The following is a 21,791-nucleotide window of genomic DNA, read 5'->3' as shown; positions in this document are numbered from 1 at the left end:
TTTGCTTTGCTAACAATTCCATCCTCCTCGCTTCCTATCTTTCCCTTAGTCCCTGCCAGCCACTGAGTTCCTTCCTCCCCCGCGGCGCCGGGCCTGCAGCTACATGCCGGGAGGCAGGCGGCTCCAGGAACCTCAAGCGGATGCAGCCGCGTGCCGCCGCCACGTCGTCGTTGCCAGCTGGCCAGCGCCTGCGTGGGCTTGTGGGCGGGGCGTCCCGGGGAGGCGGGATCTGCGTGTGAAAGGCATAGACGCGGCCCAATGGGGTCTGCGGGCGGTGGCAGCAGCGGCGGCGGCGCGCTGCGCACCAAGGGGCGGGGCCAGGAGGCAGTGGCTGGCGAGTCGGAAGGTCAGAAAAGCGCCTGTGTCTGCTGTCGCATTCCTGTGGGAGTCGTTTCGGTTCCCTTCTGCTTCCAAGCCCGCCGGTAGCACACAGGCTCTTGTGCGCTCCCGACCTCGCCAGCCGCTCGTCATTGCCTTGCGGACCGAGCCTCCTGCATTATGTGTGGTAAGCGCCGCGGGCGGGGGGCGTGTGCGAGGCGGTGCAGGGGTGCGGTGCTGGGGTGCGCTGCGGATGCTGCTGAGGCCTGAGGCGCCCGGCGGGAGAGGGAGCGTGGAGTGTGCGAAGCAGAGTGATGGGCGCGGGGCGTCCCGCGGTGGCCACGCTTGCTGGGGCCGGGGGTCGGCCTCTGCGAGCTGGGGTAGGGGGTGTGGTGGACTTAGGAAGGTACCTGAGAGCGGGGCGGGCCTTAGAGAGGATTTAGGGGAGCGAAACAGGAGGCTAGCCTCGGAGAAGGGAACCAAGAGAGAAGAGAAATAAATGTTTGTGTTGGAAAAGGAGAGATGGCCGAGGGAAATGAGGTGTGGATGAGGGTGTTTTCACAAGGGTCTACCAGGTGAGTGAGGCATCTTGTGGAAGATCAGGTGAGGGCTCTTGAACTTATCTTTAATTTTTCTAGGATTTACTTTAAGAAATATGTTTATTTTTAATTACTGTCTTTCAGTCAGGCCCAATAGAAAACAACTATAACCAAAGCTATGACAGTGGCATTACACATGATCTTACTTCCTGCCGCCCCTGTCTCAACAGAAACCATCACTAATCAATAACTTGGTGGAAAGGGCCAAAAGGCACCCTGGCAATAGATCATACATCATTTATCACTTGCATGTGCACCCATTTAAAACACTTACTTGTGAAAAATACTTGTCTACCTTTAACAAATGTTTTGCCTGGCACAGTTAAGACGTTAGGCCCTTTTATTCCATGTTTCGAGATGTGGTTGTTTTTAATAGTACCTAAAAGTGTTAGCTAAAGTAAATTGTCAGGATTATAATTGAACACTGGCTGGTGTGACTCAGTGCATTGAGCGCTGGCTGGTGAACTGAAAGGTCGCCGGTTCGATTCCCAGTCAGGGAACATGCCTGGATTGTGGGCCAGGTCCCCAGTTGGCGGTGTGTGAGAGGCAGCCAGTGTATGTTTTGCACATTGATGTTTCTCCCCCTCTTTCTTTTTCCCTTTCCCTCTCTCTAAAAATAAATAAAAAATTAATCTGAACTAATAGGCACTAAAATTGGTATAACTTGGCCATTTTCAGTATAAAGAATTGTTTTCTTACCGTATTGAAATTTACAACTGACCTTACCCCTGAAGGGAAAAAACCTACTTTTAATTTAATTTTGTATTTTATTTATTTATTTTTAGAGAGAGGGGAAGGGAGGAAGAAAGAGAGGGACAGAAACATCTATGCGTGAGAGAAAGAATAAAAGGTTGCCTCTCGCATACCCTGCACTTGGGGACAAGCCTGCAGCCCAGGCGTGTGCCCTGACTCGGAATTGAACTGGTGACCTTTCACTTTGTGGGATGATGCTCAACTGAGCCACGGATTGAAACTGTCTGGAAAACTTATTCTTTGTAGCCTTTTGCAAGAAGAACTGAACAGGAGGTGGCATGTTCTCATTAGTGTGTATTTTTCCTGTGTTTAGCTTTATGATAATTGCAGCTTCTGAAAAGGAGGAACAGGTTTTAAGTTTAGAATAGTTTAAAAAAACAAAACCAGAAAACCTATAAATTGTTTTCTGAAATTATTAGGGTTGAGTGGACTTTAGCATCAGATATACTTTTGTTGTGTCTAGTTAGTATAGTGGCTTTTCAAGAACACATAATTTAGCTTGGAGCTGTGAAGTAGTGATTATGCAAACTGGTTAATCCCCAGTGTGCTTCATTTGGTAATTAACTTTTCCTGAATAAGGAGATGTGCACCTAGTTCAGTACCTGGCTTTCTGGTTGCAGGTCATTTCCTAATCATGTTCCAGGAAAAAAGAAGTCAAAGTACTATAAAAGAAAGGATTTTGATCTGATTTAGAAAAGATCAGAGTAGAGTGAGATTTTTAGGGTGAAGACTAGTTGTTGAGAGTTTTCACTTAGCCAACATCCCCATTCCACAGAGTTTTATTGCTGAGGAAACAGGTTGTAAACAATACAGAAAGAAGCAGTATTTGAAGCAGTTTTGTGGTCCTGCTTTTAAGCCAGCCCAGACCACAGTTTTGCATAATCTGGAATAAGGTCCAGAATTTATTCCCTCTAATGTAAATTATGAAGGTTAACTCTTAAGACAAGAGTTTGTCTTTATTTTCCTCCTACATCTTAATCATTGAAGTAAAATTTCTAGGCAGAGAAATTGAGTGGGGAATGAGATCAGTTGGGAAAATTTAGAGAGTTGCTTTCTGATTACCTGCTGCCAATTCATATTTTTCTAAGATTATTTTGTTTCAACTTTGCAACATATTGAAGGAGAAGAATGAGGGCTAATGATTGATATTCTTTTTTAAAAATATGATATACAGATTAAACTGTTATGTTTACCAGATTGAAGTGGGATGTTAATAAGTATTAATCAGAAAAATTATTCTGTGGTCCAATAAACTTGGGGAGCAACAGATTAAATAATGTTGAACTGGCGTTTTTTTATTGGAGGACTTCTTGATGTGCTGATAAGTGTTGTGCATCTGCTAGAGAATAGTATGCCTATTTACCAAATTCGTTTTATTTTCCTCTTATTCTTGGCTCTTTGGAATACAGTTTGTTCTAGTTTAGTTGTTTTACCTTTGGCTTTGGTGAGAATGTCGAGTTGCTTAAGCTACCCACATCTTTTAACAGTTTTTGCTGTTTTTTAAAAAAACAAATGATGGTGTATATAAATAGAATTTTTGTAAATGAAGTTATATTTAAAAGCAGTAAGGGAGCTGCAATTTAAAAGTATCCTGAAATGAATACTTAAAAAGTTTTTTGTAATTACACTGTCTAATGGCTTTGGGAGTACAGTAATTGAGGGATGCTGAGACTTGCTGCTAGTATGAATCATAAAACCAGTACTATTAACATATCCTTAGAATTCATACTGGATATAAAGAAGTTGTGAAAGAAAATAATTAATTGCTTAATAAGCATTTCCTCAGTTGGGTTCCCTGGAAAGGGAGAAGGTCATAGGTTCTGGTAATGAGCAGTAAAAACTGGGAAAGAGTTTTGTAACACACAAATTTGGGAAATTATGCTTTTGGAGATTTGCATTTAGCAACATTAAAAGTTCTAGGAAAATCTGTAAATCAACCTGCTAACCTGTAACCGTTATTTCTTAAACCTTTAATTATGGAACCTTTCCTTCACCTCATGCTTATTTATCATCCTACAAAATCATGTTCTTTTTTTGTGGCTTGGGAATTTCTGACTCTACATTTCAGGTATCTAGAAAAAGTGTTAGAAGTGATGGCTTTATATTTGGTACTCTGCCCTTTGGAGAGATGACTGAAACCAGGGTTGCCATTAAGGAATTGCTGTCTGATTTGAGGAAACAATGAATACACATGAAACAGGTGTAGGTGATAATACCCAGTCCTTGTTCATTTCCGTGTTATAGACCCCAAATGTAATGAATAGAAATTCAGAGACTGGTTAGGTTGAGAACATTCTAGATGATCAGGCAGGACTTTATGTTGAGGAATAGTGCCAGCTGGTAGAGAACTGGCGCACTGGAAAAGATACTGATGGCATTTGTTACTCAGCAGTCAATGGAGTTAGAAATAAATTGGAAACTACTACCAGCAGGTTTGAAAGAAGAAATAGAAGTGCCAGAAAAAGAGGCCAAAGACCAGTGGTCAGAGTCAGAAGAGTTCCAAAGTACTGTTTCCTTGGACAGAGTCTACAAAAGTAGAAGAAGGTTATGTTTAATACTGCAGAGAGAAGTTAATTGCATTTGGCTAAAAGAAAATCATTAGAAATGTTGCATATGTGAAGGCAGAAGGACTTGAGTTTGTGTTGAGGTGGAGGGCAAGTATACAAACAAAGGAGGGAGTGCTTGCAACTGAGGGCCCTGATAGAGTTGAAAAGTTGAGTTCTAGAGCTGTGGTCCCTGACCTGTGGGCTGTGAAGTTATCACAGGGTATCCATTGATCGATTCATAATCCTAGCATTGTCTATAAACTGAATATTAATTAGATAATAAAAATTCAACCCACTATTATATTGGATCCTCAAAATATTTTGATGTTAACAAAAAGTTCTGTATTTCCAAAATTGAGGAATCACTTGTTAGTATACTCAGACCCAGGGAAAGACCAGAGACTGAAAATCTACCTCTGTAAATGGAAGTCTGGGAAAGACTGAAGAAAGAGGCAGGCCACTCCAATCTGTTAATTAATAGAGTTTGTTAAGGGAAACTTACATATGAGGCATGTCTTGGGCAACTGCAAGACTAAATGGATCCTTGTGCTACTGGGCAGGTGCCAGAGAATTACATAGGGTAAAAGTTTGGGAATACGTAGTCATGGGTTCTAGTTCATGAATACTGCCAGGTATGGAAATTACATTGACCAGGTCAGGACAACAACCTGTTCCTGGAACCACCAGAGCATAGCATGAGGCAAGGGAGGGGTGCTGTTCTGTGTCAGAGTGAACATCAGTTAAGATCAGACCATCTGTAAGGGGTGTTTTTGGAAAGCAGCTTCCATTCTGTTCTGGGTCCAGCTTTCAGGACAGACAGCAGTCACCTCCCAGAACAGTCTCTCCTCCACACTTACCAACAGTTATGAATAGGAGAGGCTGGTTCAGGGACTAGAATGTAGAATGTGTTTCTCTGTTTTGAGCTTGTAAGAAAGGACAAGAGGGTATACAGGGTATTATACTGTTAAGATGAAGATGAAGACTTCAGTTCTATAAAGTGAGAGTCTACCAAAAATGAGAAGTTGGGAAGAGAGAAATGGGGATTTGAGAGTAGTCTAGATTCTGGATGTTAGAAAAATACCTAGGGGAAAGTTGGAAAGTTAAGACAGTCTATGAATTAACATATTGGTCAGCAGCTGGGAGGGCCATTTTGAAAGTGGCCCTGAAATAGGTAGACGGACCTCATTGTAAGGGTGGTCAGGGATGCAGGAGTAAGAACTGGGTTGGTAGAATAATGAAAAATTGTGGTTTCATGTGATTCATCAGTGAGAAGTGGGAGAGATGGAATACTTGAAGACTGGTGAGCAGGCAGTGCATTATTTTTCCCAGGGAAGATTATGACATAGGTAGACTCTGAGGGAGAGGGAGTATAACTAGTGATGTTGGGGTTTAAACAGTACTTTGAGTTTCAGAATGTTAAATGTGCAAGAAAGGAGTTTAGGACCTACTTCCAGCGACAACAAAGCAGAGGACACTTGAACCAGCTATACTAAGTGAAATGAAGAAAGGTCCACACAGAATCAATGGTGTAGGGAAGGAAGCCAGGGTTCAAACCAACAATTTGAAACATAAGAAATAAACAGTCAACCAGTACAGAATGAAGAAACAAGAATTGAAAAAAGTGAGGAGAGACTTGGGAGCCTCTGGGACAACCTTAAATGTATTAACATCTGAATCATAGGGGTGCCAGAAGGAGTAGAGGAAGAGCAAGAAATTGAAAACTTATGTGAAAAAATAATGAAGGGAAACTTCCCAAATTTGGCAAAGGAAATAGACACAAGTCCAGGAAGCACAGAGTCCCAAACAAGCTAGACCCAAAGAGTATCACACCAAGACACATCATAATTAAAATGCCAAAGGTTAAAGATAGAGAATCTTAAAAGCAGCAAGAAAAAAGAAAAAAAGTTAGCTACAAAAGAGTTCCAGTAATTCCGTCAGTTGATTTCTCATGAGAAACTTTGCAGGCAAGAAGGGACTGGCAAGAAATATTCAAAGTGTTGAAAAGCAAGGGCTTACAACCAAGATTACTCTATCCAGGAAAGTTATCATTTAGAATGGGAGGGCAGATAAAGTGCTACTGAGACAAGGTAAAGCTGAAAGAGTTCATCATCACCAACCCCTTATTATGTGAAATGTTTAAGAAAAAATAGATCAAAACTGTGAACAGTAAAAGACAACAAACATAACTATCAACAAATTAATATAAAAAAACAAAAACAAACTAAGCAAAGAACTAGAACAGAAACCGAACCATAGATTTGGAGATCATATGGAGGGTTATCATTAGGGAGAGGAAGGGGGGAAATAGAGGAAAAGGTTCAGGGATCAAGAAGCATAACTGATACATACAGAATAGATGAGGATGTTAAAAATAGTATAGGAAATGGAGAAACCAAAGAACTTAACTGGTATATCATGACCCATGACATGAACTAAGTGAGGGGGGTATTGCTGGAGGGGAGATACTGGGCAGAGGGGAGCAAAGGGGAAAAAATTGTGACAACTGTAATAGCCTAATTAATAAAATATACTTAAAAAAAATCTCAAGAGTCACATAATGATCCAGTGTAAATCAATGTACTATCTACTATGATATTAAAAGTAATATCAAATTTAAAAGTTACAGGGGTTGAAAATGGTGTTTGAATATTGCATCTGAATTACTCTGAATTTTCTTTTAAAAATGTATTCAGTCTATATCTTTAAAAAATAGTTTTTATGTCATTAGTATTTAAAATTTTAAGATTGGTATTTGGTTATTATATTTAATGTTTAATGTTTATATGCATTATCTTACCATCATAATTACATTTATTAAAAAAAAAGAGATAACTTAGTGTTGAATTTTTCCAGTTCTGCTGAATTATTGGTATTTGGCAGTTCTTCCTCTTCAAGGCTTTCCAGAGTGCCTCAGACATACATTACACTCTCAAGTCTTGACAGTATAATATATTTTATTAGTTAATGATCTTCAAATAATTTAGGTTGTATCTTCCTTTAGCATATTGTTTAGCTAAAGCTAGTCACAGTGGTGGAGAGTAGACTAGTTGAGAATAAGTATTCTTTAACACATTTATAGTAAAGTAATATTTTGGGAAAAGATTTATATTACATGAATTGTCATTCAGTGTTCTAATAAAAATACTTATTTGGGACCAATAGTTTTCTGCATTTTATCTTTATCAAAGGTCAGTAACCCATAGGGGGAATAAGTGTAGAACCCATAATAGTTTGATTTACATTTGGGTAATTAGTTTAGTTTTCGTATTATAGATACTTTATGAAGGAACAGTAGTGACAATAAAAACCCCATATCTCATGTAGGGTATGGTGCTGTGATAATAAGATGCTTGTATAACACATAATAACTTTTTAACTGTAAGGTAAACTTACAGTTAAAACTTGCAACTGTAAGGCCTTTTTTTTTTTTTATGAACTAAGTACAAGACTTATGTAAGTTCTTGGCTTCATACTGTCTTTTTTGGGGGGAATGTTTAATCAGTTTTTCCAGGATATTTAGGATTTAGTTTTAAAATGTGGCATTCCTTTTTTGTTTTTTAAGGAAACGATAGTTTACTTAAAAAAGTTGTGCTGTACTATCGTAGTGCTCAGCATACACGTATTATGGTTTTGTTGCTGGATATTAACAATTTGGTATTGTATGTTGAAATGCTTCAGTAGGACTAAGCTATTGATATTTATAGAAATAAAGAGATCTTTTCAGCCACAGCGTGGTGAAACAGGTTGCCCGTTACTGACAAATACACCCCTTACAATGTAACAGGAGCGACAGCTCTACCTAAGACACAGAGACAAACACACATAGGAAACTCCCGGCCAAGATGGAGGCCTAGACTGACACACTCCGTCTCCCTCCACAACTAAGAAGGAATACAACTACCGCAAAACCAGAAATAACCAAAAGTTCCAGAAAATAAATGGAAGTCCAACATATGAAGTTATAAAGAAGTGGTGCTTGTCCGGACGGGTAGGAGGGTGAAGCTGGGGCGGAGAGGTCAAGCTGTGCTGTCCGAGGCAGCAGCAGTGACGGCAGTGGGACAGCGGTAAGCCCAGACACCCGTATTTAAGGGGAGGCGAGAAGTGCCTGGGGAACACCCCTGACTGCAGAATAGACCTCTTAGCTTGCGATTCCAAAGTTGGGGAAGGCAGACCTCCATTGCCTTGGACTGTGAGGCCTGGAGTGGGTGGGGACGGAGGAGGAGACTCCGGTCTCTCAGCAGAGAGTGAATGGCAGGAACCCCTCTTGGACCCCAACCCCTGCAGAAAATGCCACAGCATGGTGAGAAGGGTCGCCCGGTTGTGACAACTGCACGGGGCTCCACCCCCTGTAGCATAGGAGGTGTGACAGCCCTGCCCAGGAAGCAAAGGTAAACACAAAATTGTCAGGATGGCACAGATCATGAATAGAGATCCTGGTGACACAGCTGACCAGACAGCAAATATCTAATCTAACGAATCAGCAGATAGGAAATCTTTCTGAGGCACAGTTCAGAGCTTTGGTTATACAAATGCTTTCAGACCTAACAGCAGATCTTAAACAAGATGGGGAAGGAATGACGGCTAGTCCTGCTGAAATGAATAAAAACACATACAAAACTACTGGTGAGAGAAAGAAAACCAGGGATCAAATCAACAAATCAGAACATAGGGAAAGAACAAACAGTCAACCAGTGGAGAAAGAGGAAATATGAGGAAAATGAGGAGAGGCTCAGAAACTTATCGGACAGTTATAATTGGGCCAGCATCCGAACATAGGGCTGCCAGAAGGTGAAAAAGAACTAGATTGAAAAATTACATGAACAAATGATGAAGCAGAACTTCCTTAACTTGGGGAAGGAAATAGACTTACAGCTCCATGAAGCACAGAGAGTTCCAAAAAAACTGGACCCAGGGAGAACCACACCAAGACACATTATAGTCAAAATGTCAAAAATTAAGAATAAAGAGAGAATCTTAAAAGCAGCAAGAGAGAAGAAGAGAATTACATACAAAGGGGTCCCAATAAGACTCTCAGCTGATTTCTCAAAAGAAACTGCAGGCAAGAAGGGACTGGCAAGAAATGTTCAAAGCAATGAAAAGCAAAAACCTACAACCACGATTACTCTATCCAGCGAAGCTGTCATTCAGAATAGAAGGACAGAGAAAGTGCTTCCAGGACAAAGTAAAACTGAAGGAGTTCATCAGATCCAAACCACTGTTACATGAAATGTTAAAGGGAGTTGTTTAGGAGAAAGAGGATCAAAACTATGAACATTAAAATGAAAACTGTATCACAACAACCAACAACAGAAGTTAGGGAACCGAAACAAAGGCAAACTAAGTAGGCAGCGAGAGTGGGAAAAGAATTATAGGTATGGGGAACGTTATGGGGGGAGGTCAGCAGGGAGCAGGAAGAGGGGAAAGGGAGGGTGATGGTACAGGAATTAAGAAGCATAGTAGGAGGGAGTGGAGTAGGTAGGAAGATGTTGAGAAGAACTATATGCACAATCAATGGGCATGGACTAAGTGGGGGGGGGGACAACTGGAGGGAGGGGAGTCACTTGGTGGAGGGGAACAAGGGGAAAAGAAATTGGGACAACTTTAACAGTGTAATCAATAAAGCATATTTTTAAAAAAAGATCTTTTCAAATGGAAATAAAGATTAGTCGTTTTGGAGATCTACTTGACAATTAATTTAATCCCTTATGATTCATTGGCATTATAGTGTAATATAAAAAAAGGAAATTCTTTCATAAATAAGGAACTTGAATTTATATTTTCTCATATTTTGGTCTTCAGCTGTCTCCACCTTGGCCGAAGCGTTATAGTGGAAGGCTTCAGATAATTTTCATCCTGCTATTCCTAAAATGTGGTTATTCTCTGTCTTCTATATACTACCTTTTTGCTCAGCTGGCTCAGTTCACATGTACTAGTTGTTTTATTTCTAGTTTTACTTTTCCAAATTATTGCTTTTTCTATGAATTTTCAAGAGTTGTAAACATGTGTTGCAGTTATTTGTCGGTAGCTAGTACAATACCTGCTGAACAAGTGATTCAAGCCATTTTCTTCTAAATCGATTTTATGTATATATATATTTTTAATATATCCCCCTATTAGACTATTTAGGTAGTATTTCTCACATCATTGATACATATAAATTATTTATTCCTAAATGTTATTGATAACATGGTCACTGGAAGAAGAAATATTATTTCATCTGTATAGTTTTGTAGGGCCCATATGAAGCTTAAAATACTTCAGGAGAAGCTTTTCTTTAAATATACTCAGTATTTAGGACATAGACCACAAATCTGTTGATTGGTTAGTTTTTTTAAATTAAATATCACTTTATAAAGTGGCAATGATGGAAGATAAGTGGCCAGCCTTATAAGCTGCTTTCAAAAAATAAATATTTATTTTGACATATTTGCTTTAGTCTTTTTTGAATGAGAAATCCCCCACTGAAAAAGTTTCACTGCCTTTAGACAGTTTGAAGTGAGGATTTATTTCTGTTTTAACAATGGACTCTTAAGTTCACATTTTTGCACATCTTACACATAATTATGCAGATGAAGTTTTTGTCATAATTATGTTAATTTTATTCTTTAGACAGTTTTTTATTAAATATTTGCTTATTTGCAGGTATATTTGCTTACTTAAACTACCATGTCCCTCGCACAAGAAGAGAAATCTTGGAGACCCTAATCAAAGGCCTTCAGAGACTGGAGTATAGAGGATATGATTCTGCTGGTATTTTCTTTAAAAAAAATATTATGGGTTTGCATGATATTTGAATCTAAATAGAAAAGTTTTTGTATTAGGGGACTAGATTCTTTAGTAATATTTGTTTTGTTTTGGGCAAATTAAAATCTGAAGAATTTTTGCCTTGTGTCATGTTTAAAGTGTTTGTCTATGTAATTTCAACAGTATTATCATTTATGTAGAGTATTGCTTCTTATAAGTATCTTCTTTTTTTAAGAATGTTACTGTATAAACTTAAATCATCTGGGGTATTTTCACGGTTTGTAGGACAAAGGTCTTGAAGGTCTTATTCTATAAATTATCTTTTTTTTTCTATAAATTTAATTTTCTCCAGGTATTCCAGGCTTTTAGCATATAAACTTGAGTCTTCCACCTTAAATAAATTACAAAGCAAATAAAAATAACTTTTTTGTCAACTTTATGTTCTACTCTAGCTCCTTTCCTTAATTGTATTGAGGGTTCCCCAAGACCACCCTCAGATTTGAAGTTTTCCTGAAAGGATTCAGCATATAGTTGTACTCATGTCTGTGATTTATTACAACAAAAGAATAAAAGCAAAATCAGCAAAGAGAAAAGGCATACAGGGTTAAGTCTGGAGAAGAGTAGGCTTACACTTCTAAGGGTTCTCTCCCAGTGGGGTCTCAATAGATGCTTTTAATTCTCCCAGCAAATTGTGACATGTGTGAAATGTTGTCTACCAGGGAAGCTCATTAGAAACTGAGTGCCCAAGGCTTTCACTGGGGGCTGGCCACATAGACACCCTCTGTCTGAAATGTACCAAAATTGCAGACTCCTAGAAGAGAAGCAGATGTTCAGCATAAGCCACATGTTTGCCCCAATGGTTTAGGTGCAGTGAGCCATTCTTCATCAGTTTGGTGGGAAGCCTCCTGAAATCCAAGGTCTAACTTTGCAACCAGGCATTTCTAAGGATACCAGTGCAGACCTGCTCTGTTAACTCTTTTCTGTACATTAAGCATTGCCAGCTGGAACGAGCATTTATCTTCTATGACTTCCTCAGTTAATGGAAAGTCAGTTTTTCTACTACTTTGTTCTTAAAATTCTCCCCTTCTCTGAAGCTTCTCTGACAACACATCTCATTATCTTCCTTACATGCTGATTATTTCTTTTCTTTCTGCTTTGGGGGCTCCTTTTCTCACCCCACTCCTATCAATTCACTCTGTGTGCCTTTTATTACCAATTCGTTTGGTTGAGCCTAGGAGGTATCCCACCCAGACTTCTGCTTCCTCATGTTACATCCAGTCATTTCTACTCAATATCATCCATATCAATCTTCATTACCACTGTTTAATTCAGGCCTTCTTCCTTTGTGCTTTGTTAAAGCTATAATTTCTGAGCTGGTTTCTTCTTTCTGTTGCTCCAATCTGTCATCTTACACTGTTTGCAGAGATTTTTCTAAACTTTTTGCCATATTTCTCTACTTGAAACTCCTCTGCTTTCCAGTACCTTCAGAATAACTTTTTCAGATTCCTTAGGATCTTAAGTAAAATCGCAAGAAGGTATTCCCTGACATTCCCTCTTCATCCCACTCGTTTGGTGGATGCCCATTTTCTGTGTTTCTCTACTCAAGTTACAACCTGTAATACTTTTATTATAACCGGAAACCACACTGTATACAATTATTTTCTCTTTGTCTTCTCAATACACTTAGAAATTTGTGGGAGGAACTGCATTATTTTCAGTTTTGTCTGTAGCAGCTATCCTGGTTCCTGACATAGAATAGGTGTTTAGTATTTGTTGAATTGATAAGTAAATGAATTAATTAGATCAACAATATTTTCATTAAAAACTTTGCCTCACATATAATCTAAGTAATAGCCAGTTTTTAATCTTGCCCTTCTACCTCTTCTTGATGATTCAGGTGTGGGAGTTGATGGCGGGAACGACAAAGATTGGGAAGCCAATGCCTGCAAGATACAGCTCATCAAGAAGAAAGGGAAAGTGAAAGCACTGGATGAAGAAGTTCACAGTAATGTACTTAGTTTGATTTTGTCCCCCTGCCCTTCTTCCTTCTCCCTGCCTCATCAAATTACCTTTCTTCCCATATTTTGGGCCCCATTTAGTGATTGTTAAGGTTGAAGGGAGGGAAGAAAAGTAGTTTGTTATTGTCTGTACTAGTTTTAAAATGTGCCTGAGGTTCCTATGATTTCATTCATATATGGAAACTAATGAACAAACTGAACTAACAAGCAAAATAGACAGAATCATAGATGGAGAGCAGATGATAACTAGTCGGGAGGGTTAGGAGGTGGAGGGACTGAACAAAAAGGAAAAAGGACTCATTGATATGGATAACAGTGTGGTGATTGCTGTGGGGAGGGGAGCATAAGGGGACTAAATGGAAATGGAAAAAAAATACAATAAAGATTAAATTTTAAAAAAAATGTACCTGAGCTTCAAAAATAATCATATTGATTAAGGAAGGTAATTAGTTAGGTCACCTGTGTTCAGAACAAGATTACTATTCTAAAATGAAGTAGCCACAATTCGTGAGGAAGGGCCTTTCATAGGGCAAAAATAGGGAAGACTGTTTGTTGATGAAAAAATTTTTATTGAATTTATTGTGGTGACATTGGTTAATAAAATTATATAGGTGTCAGGTTAGATAGTTCTTTTTATCTATATTATTGATAGATGTGCATGGTAGGCCAAAAGGCAAGTTGTGACCAGAATCAACATCTTTGAATGTCAACATTGAAATCTCCTCCTTTCATAGAGGAAAGTCAGGAAATAGTGGAGAAATAGGAAATTGCAGACATTGTTGGTGAATTCTTAATTGATCACTTTGAAGAGCAATCTGGCAATGTATATGGGAGATGCCTATATACCCTGTGACCAAGCACTCCCACTCTTGGGCATGTACTTGAAAGAAACATTGGACATGGAACCATGACAAGAAGATTCATTGCAGTAAAATTTAGAAACAACCTCTTATGTTTACCGATAAGGGAATGGGATAATAAGCGGTAATGATAGTAAATGACCACATATAGCTTTTGAAAGGAGTGTACTGGATCTGGTTCTACATGTGGGAACCTGGAGAATTACTGGGAACCTAATGTTGAGTGAGAAAAGCAACCTGCCATAGGATATATAAGGTATAGGACCATTTAAAAAACACAAGCAGTATGTATTGACAGAAAAGATGTATGTCCTACAAAGTAAAAAGCTTTTATCATTTCAGTGTTTATAACATTGTTGTCAATAAATATTTGCTACCTCAAAAAACCCCATAAAAATTACTATAATTTATGGACACATTAGCATAATAGAAGTTTGAAGGCACAGTGGAGAAGGTTCTCCATCAATTTGAGAGTCCTGTGGGGAGGAATGGGATGGGCATGTTCAAAGTGGGTATCAAGCACATCTTTTACATTTTAGATCTCACTCAAAACACAAATGGTTAGATGTTAACTTTTGTTAACTCTAGGTGTGGGTATTTAGATGTTTGTGATGTTTATATTATTCGCAGTCAAAAGGGAAGGGAGACTTCTCAGAAAAGGCCTTTGGATTTGTCGAGTAAGAGGTTATTGGTAGCTTCTGACTTTGATAATAGCTAACTTTTATTGATTGCTTTCTGTGTTGCAGGTACTCTTGTAAGTGCTTCATGTGTATTAATTCATTTATTCCTCATTATAACCCATGAAGTAGGTAAAATTATCACCCTCATTTTGCAGATGAGGAAATTGACAGAGGAGTAGGGACTGTCATTAGGTGGTGTTGGCAATAAAGGTCATGAAGTTTGGGGCAAAGGCAGAGAGAGAGGGCTGCTGTTTTAGGGAGTGACAAAAATTAAAGGTATTTTTACATTGTATGTCTTAAAAAATATGTAAAGCACAAATGACTATATGTTGACATTTGTTATCTGGATGTAGGTGTTTTGAGTCTTTATCATTGACAGGAAATTTAAATGTTTGAATTATTAAAAGGAGAAGGATGGTATCTGAGAAAAAATGTGAAGAGGGCAAAAAGCCTTGGGCATGAAGGTGGTGGAAAGATAGAAAATGCAAATATGGAAATTATTGAGGGATTCCAGCTCAGATAGTTGAAGGCACAGGTAGGGAGTTAGCCTTTCATAGGTGTCAAAGGTAAAACAAGAGCTAACTAAGTCAGACAATTAGGAGGTGAAGGGAAAAAGCTGAGTGAAATGGAAATTGAGGGACTGTAGGTAGGATTGAAGCTTAAGGAGAATAGAAAAGATGTCTTGAACTGTTTGAATGAATTGAATGAACTATCAGCTTAATGAATAAGGAACATGGGTACATGTTCCATAAATGGCAACAGTGAAATAAATAGGCTTAGTAATTACCATGAACTTAACATGGATTCAATGTACAGACTCTTGTTAAAGACCCTTTCTCCAGTGCTGCTTGCCAGTGTGTGGAGGGAGATACTGCTTTAATTATAGTTAGCCTAAAAAACTAGTCACATGCTTTCATTGCTTGCATTAGCTTGTTAACTAGTAATAAACAGTATTCTTTACTTTTCTGGAGGTCATTTATTAGGTTATCTTAATTATTCAGAGCTCAGGTAAACCAGGAAAGAATACATTGATGATTGTATCTATTTATTGATGGAGCCATTTAATACAGATTTGAGTATCTGCCCTATGTAGCTCTTAGAGCTTAGGGTTTAAAGATAATAAGACAAGCTGCTGCTTTTGTGGAACTCTAATTCTGATGGAAGCCAGGTTGACAACATGTCATAAATGTAATAGTACAGCAGAGTTTACCATTGTGGTTTTAATCTTAGGCTCTGTAGTCAACCAGATTTGGGTTGAAATCCTGTCTCTACTTACTATTCACTATGGCCAATGGCAGGCAGATTCTGTGATCTCTTTGAGTGTCAGTTTCTTTTTCGGTACAATGAAGATAATACCCCTCCTCACAGAGTATTGTGAGGATTCAATAACAAAATGAATATTTGCTGAGTACCTATTATATACCAGCCATCATTCTAGGCACTGAGGACAAAAACAGAACAAGATAGGCAAAACTCCCTGCCATGTTGGAACTTACTGTTTAATGAGACAGACAAACATATAATGTTAGGTAGTGATTAGTGTATGAAGAGAAAGTATAGTAGAGGTGACATTTGGGCAGAAACCATGTGATTGTCTGAAAGAGGGAATTCTAGGCAGGTGGAACACCAAGTGCTAAGACCCTTGTGGGCTTGGCCTTCTTACGGATGCAAGTCAGTAGGGCTAGGGCACAGTATGTGAGGGGCAGAGTGGTAGGAGATGGAGCCAGAGAGGTGGCTGAGGGCCAGGTCATGTAGGATCTTAAGGATGATGGATTTTACTTTGTGTGTCATGTGAAGCCATTGGAAAATTGTGCGGAGAGTAACATGATCTAACTTCTGTTTTGAAAGGATCACTGGTTGGTGTGCAAAACTATCATAGATTGTACAGATGGAAGGTTGGATGCAGGGAAGTCAGTTAGAATTCTATTGAAGTAGTTCAGGTGAAAGATGATGGTGGCTTGGATCACAGTGATAAGGATAGAGAGGTGAAAACCCTTCAGAACCTAGCACAAAGTACTCAGTAAATGCCATCTGGTATATGTAAAAGGTGTGTTGAGACCTTTTAAAATATTTTATTTATTTTTAGAGAGGAGGAAGGGAGGGTAAAGAGGGAGAGAAACATCAATTGGTTGCTTCTTGCACATGCCGCAACTGAGGACCAGCCTGCAGTCCAAGCCTATGTTCTGAGTAGGAATTGAACCAGCAACCCTTTGCTTTTTGGAACAATGCTCTACCAAATGAGCGATGCAGGTCAGGGTGATATGTTCAGAGCTTTGAGGAGCAATTGCAGAGGAGTGGGAGATGGGGATGGAAAAGTAGATGGGGAGCAGATGTGTCCTGAAAGGTATTGGGGCTCTATCTTAAGAAAGTGGTTCTCTGGGTATATATTAGAATTTGAGTATCTTTTTTGCAAATACCTGACATTAGGTTTAGGATGATTCATACTGGGGGCGGGAGGGGGTGTCACAAAGAAACCTGGAATTTATTTATAAAAAATTGTGTATTTATTCTTACAACTTTAAACTTTAGTCATCTTCAAAGTACTCTCCATTTGATGCAATATACCTATCGAGAAATTTTTCCACTGCTCAAAGCAGTTTTTGAACTCATTGATTTTGATGCCTTTAGTGCTTCTGCTGTTTTTTGTTTCCCCTCTTTCACATCAGCAAAATGTTTCCCTTTGAGGACTTTTTTCATCTGGGGAAACAAAAAAAAGGTGCTCAGGCTGAGATTGGGTGAATAGGGAGGATGGGGCACAGGGATTATGCCGCTTTTGGTCATAAACTGCTGAACACTTGGTGTGGTGTGGGTGGGTGTGCTTGTAAATCACCCATCATGGAAAGGGCAAATGCGTTGAAAGAGTCTTCAAAAAAATTTTCACTGAAGCTGAATGCAGCCTCTCACAACAATGCCAGCTGGTGCACTGACAGAGATGGGTTCCAAGAACGCTCACCTTGCAGGGGAAGCCTGTACTACAAGGTGCCTGCCCTCCAGAATATAATTCCAGTTTTCTTTGGGTCCCTCTTGTATGTGCAAACCACTTTATTTTTATTGATTTTTTTCAAAGATTTTATTTATTTTTAGAGAGGGGGAAAGGGAGAGAGAAAAAGAGGGAGAGAAATATCGATTGGTTGCCTTTTGCATGCCTCAACCTGGAACCTGGCCTGCAACGCAGGCATTTGCCCTGACTGGGAAACGAACCAGCGACCTTTTGGTTTGCAGAATGATGTTCAGTCCACTGAGTTTCACCAGTCAGGGTGCAAACTACTTTTTAAAGCAATGGAAGCCTTATTTCTTGATCAGATTTGTTTTTTGAAATGACCTCTGATTAGCCAGTGTAAAAACCACAAAGTGCTAAAGTGCATGGACTTTCCTGTTCAGAGTTCTGAGCACTCTGTTCTTAATTTAGACCTAATTCTGATAAGCTTTGCTATCTGGTAAGTTTTATCTTAATTAAGTGAATTTTGTATTTAGGAAATTAGAAGGCAGGCATTACTAGTAAATAACTAGAACTATCCTTTTTCTCCCCCTCCTGGAAGAAGCAAGAAGAGAGATAGCTCATAGGAAGAAGGAATTAGAATAGCTGCTTTTCAAGATCAAGTAGCATCAGTTTATAACCCCATGTTTTCATAGTGTTTTTCTGTTCACAAGGGCCTATTCTGTGACTATGGAAGCTCTCCATGATTGCAGTTTATATTATAAGATATGCTTTATCTCTTTGAATGCATTTTTTGGTTGTTACTGAAACCATTTGCCCTAAATATTTCAGCTACATCTGCATTAATTCTTCTAAATCTTTTAATTACTATTTTGAGTATGCCTGATCTTTAGTTTTAATAATAGTATATTTCAGATGAACAGCAGTGTAATAATTATATTTAAATCTAGCATTATGTCTACAGCATGATTTAATATTGCAATTTTTCATTTTGTCTTCAGAACAACAAGATATGGATTTGGATATTGAATTTGATGTACACCTTGGAATAGCTCATACCCGTTGGGCAACACATGGTGAACCCAATCCTGTCAATAGCCATCCCCAGCGCTCTGATAAGAATAACGGTATGGATATGTTGTACATGCTTTGGAACGATCGTGGAGGGCCAATAATGGGGAAATAGTGGAAGCTCTATATATTTCAAACATATTCATATAGAGAGAGTATATGGAACCTGATATATTCATCCCTCAGCCTCAACATTTATCAATATATGATCAGTTATGTTTATACACCACATCCAGATTATTTTGGAAACTAATAGATATCATATAGATAGATATATCACAGATAGCTAGCTATCTTAGCATTTAATTTGTAAATATTTGTGTGTATCTCGAAAAGGTAAGGACTGAGCAGCTTGATGTGTTTCTTAAGAGCTTCTCCCTTTCTCTCCTTTTCCTTGCAGTTTACTCTGTCATAAGAGTTTTCTACCATCTAGATAATGTTAATTTCATGCATCCCATGAGTCAGTTAATGTGCTTCTCTGTCCTACTTATTACAAATCAGTATAATGTTTGTTTACAGCTGGAAGTATATAATTGTTAAACAATAACCTCTGAGGTTAAGTTTCTCTTTTTTTAAAGTTAGAAACTTGGGGGATATGAGAAATGTTTTTATCTTCATTTTTTAAAGATTTTATTTATTTTTTAGAGAGAAGGGAAGGGGATTAGAAAGAGAGGGAGAGAAACATGGATGTGTGAGAGAAACGTTAGTTGGTTGTCTCTTGCACGCGCCCCAACCGGGGACCAGGCCTGTAATCCAGGCACGTGCCCAGACTGGGAATCACACCAGTGACCTTTCACTTTGCGGGAGGATGTCCAACCAACTGAGCCATGCTGGCTAGGATGAGCTTGAAAGTTTTTCTTAAAGAAAGGGTTTATTGAGCCGTACGGTAGCCAGAAAAAGAAGCAGGTTCTGGGACTTACAGTTTAAACCACCAGCAGCAGGGCTAGTTGGGAAAACAAACACGTCCGCCATCCTGGGATTGACTGGCTCTTTTATACAATGAGTTTGGAGAAAAAAGCTCAAGTTGTTTTGAAAGAATTTATATTGGCTATAGATAAGGTGAGAGGGTTGGAATAGGTGAAGTGGAGCTAGTTCCGAGATAGGTATATAGTAAGGGACAAGTGTTTGTTGCTTTTGGATTGGTTGTGGGCAACAGCTTAAGCAAGATGTGGTGGTGTTGAGATAGTTAATTGGCTACTCTCTAGATAAGAGCTGAAATAGTGGCCTAGAAGTAGATTCACAGTTTCAACATATATTCCTTTGTTGGTTTCTGCCCCTGTCTCTTAACTGATTAACTATCCCTGCCTCTTCCCACCCTCTGGCCTGCTGTAATTTAATTTAGGACATGTCAGAATTTTTTTCTTGTCATAATGTTGTATACTTTTCTTTGTGTTGTTAGTGGTCATTGATGATCGTTGCCAAAATTATTGTTTTAGGGGTTTTCAATTGGTGATAGTCTAATACAATATTTTCTTTCCTTCTTCTTATATTATTTCAAATACTTTTATATAGAGAAACTTCTCCACATCAACTGCTTGGTTACCTTGAGGTACAGAGTATGTAAGAAAGCAGGATTAATGTTTGATCCCCACCCCCCTTTATTTACTACTTTTTCAAAAATGAAGTGGTTCACATGTTTTAAAATGGACAGTGAGTTCTTTTTAAAATTATAAACTTATGGATTTAAAATATTTCACTTCTTTCAAAACACTGAAGTAATTGTCTGTATTGATACACAAAATATTTTGGCTGTTTGCAACTTATTCATATTGGCTTCTTTTGATGTGACCCCAGTAGGCTCAATACTCTGCTATTTTCTGGTAGGTCAAGATGTTCCACATTGCTCTACTCCTGCCCCATACCTGGAATCAACCATTTCTCTAAGGGAGCTCTTGTTCCTTTTAGTGGAAATGATATTTAAAGATTATAAGCCAGATCCTGGAAGTGTTTATCACACTTAGGCCTTTTCAGAGGGCAGAGCTAGGGGATATATGTATCTTTGTGTGTGCACTTGCACTTGTATAAATTTAAAGATAAAACAACATAATTTTACACTAACACTTTTAATTCAGATTCAAGGCTCTAAGGTTTTTGCTTTACCTCATTGATGTATGTATTGTCTTTCTTTTCTTTGTTTTTTAGTATATTTTATTTATTATTTTGTTACAATAGTTCCAATTTTTTCCCCTTTGCTCCCCTCCGCCCAGCACCCCCCCTCCCCCAACAATCCCCCCCCCCAAGTTCATGCCCATGGATCGTACATACAAGCTCTCCTGCCTCACCCTTTCATATATTCTTCTTCTTTTTTAAAAAATAATTAATTAATTATTTTAACAATAAAAAATAATCCCTCCCTCTCAGACTTAAGACCCTTTATAATCTTATAAAGGACAATGGGCGAAGGTCTCGAGCTCCTCTAGCTGCTTCAAGCTGGACATGGACGTCGTCCTACCTACCCTTGGGTCCAGAAATCCCTAATAAGAGTGGGGGTGTGGAGGGGAGGGTGGCCTTCCCACATGGGGAAGGATTGTGCAGACTCCAGGTTGGTTGGCTGTCCCCGGACAATGGTGTGCTTGATTTAACAGGCTGGCATTCTTGTTATATTCTGGGGGCAACAGGTTTGGCAATAGGGTTAAAGGACATCATTCAATCCATAGCCACTAGATGACAAAAGACAGGTATTAATTTTTCAATGTCCCACATTAGGGAAAAGAAGGGCTTCTTTGGAGGAAGGTGTGCCAGGTACATCTCACCTGTCCAAAACCCTTTTGCCCATTATACTTAGTTTGGGCTGAGGGAAATATTTTAGATTTCCCCCCTCTCAGGCCTCTGGGCTCTTTCTGTCCAAGCCTTTAGGACAGAAAAGAGAAACCAGTTTTAAAGTGAAGCCCATAGACCACCCCATTCTTCACCAACCCAGCCACTTAGTTCAGCCAAACTATTGAGTCTCAGGAGGCAGCAATGCGGACAGGATTAAGTGAGGCCTATACGTACAGACAATCACTCAGGTAATGAGATCATAGGCTTATGCCCTTTGAAAACAGAAAACACATGTTAATTTATGTAACATAACCCACATACAAGTCTATAAATCTGTAGGACTGTCTTATTGGAAAGACATTCAGTTGCAAGGCATTTGACATTCTTCTTGCCTGTAAATTAAACATTTTTGATAATGCCACAGACATAGTTTAACTTTCAAATGAAAACAAATTTTAAATGAAAAGAAACTTTAAAGATGGTTAGCTGCACTACTTTATAGTC

The 21,791-nt window shown here is 38.9% G+C and overlaps 1 protein-coding gene across 2 annotated transcripts in view; it reads left to right on the top strand.

Annotated features, from left to right (window-relative positions):
• Positions 1–316: 316 nt before the first annotated feature.
• The window catches only part of GFPT1 (glutamine--fructose-6-phosphate transaminase 1), a 63,846-nt gene continuing 42,371 nt past the window's right edge, over positions 317–21,791 (top strand). For both annotated transcript variants that reach the window (XM_090281458.1, XM_090281457.1), the window contains exons 1-4: positions 317–505; positions 10,859–10,966; positions 12,858–12,965; positions 18,458–18,583. In XM_090281458.1, the coding sequence (XP_090137584.1) occupies positions 499–505; positions 10,859–10,966; positions 12,858–12,965; positions 18,458–18,583 (349 nt within the window). In that variant the 5' untranslated portion in view covers positions 317–498. The remainder of the gene's footprint in view (positions 506–10,858; positions 10,967–12,857; positions 12,966–18,457; positions 18,584–21,791) is intronic.

The sequence above is a fragment of the Furipterus horrens genome, unplaced genomic scaffold, assembly GCF_987537825.1.
Source record: "Furipterus horrens unplaced genomic scaffold, mFurHor1.1.pri manual_scaffold_6, whole genome shotgun sequence".
Lineage (NCBI taxonomy): Eukaryota > Metazoa > Chordata > Mammalia > Chiroptera > Furipteridae > Furipterus > Furipterus horrens.
This window is presented reverse-complemented; position numbering and strand designations above follow the sequence as displayed.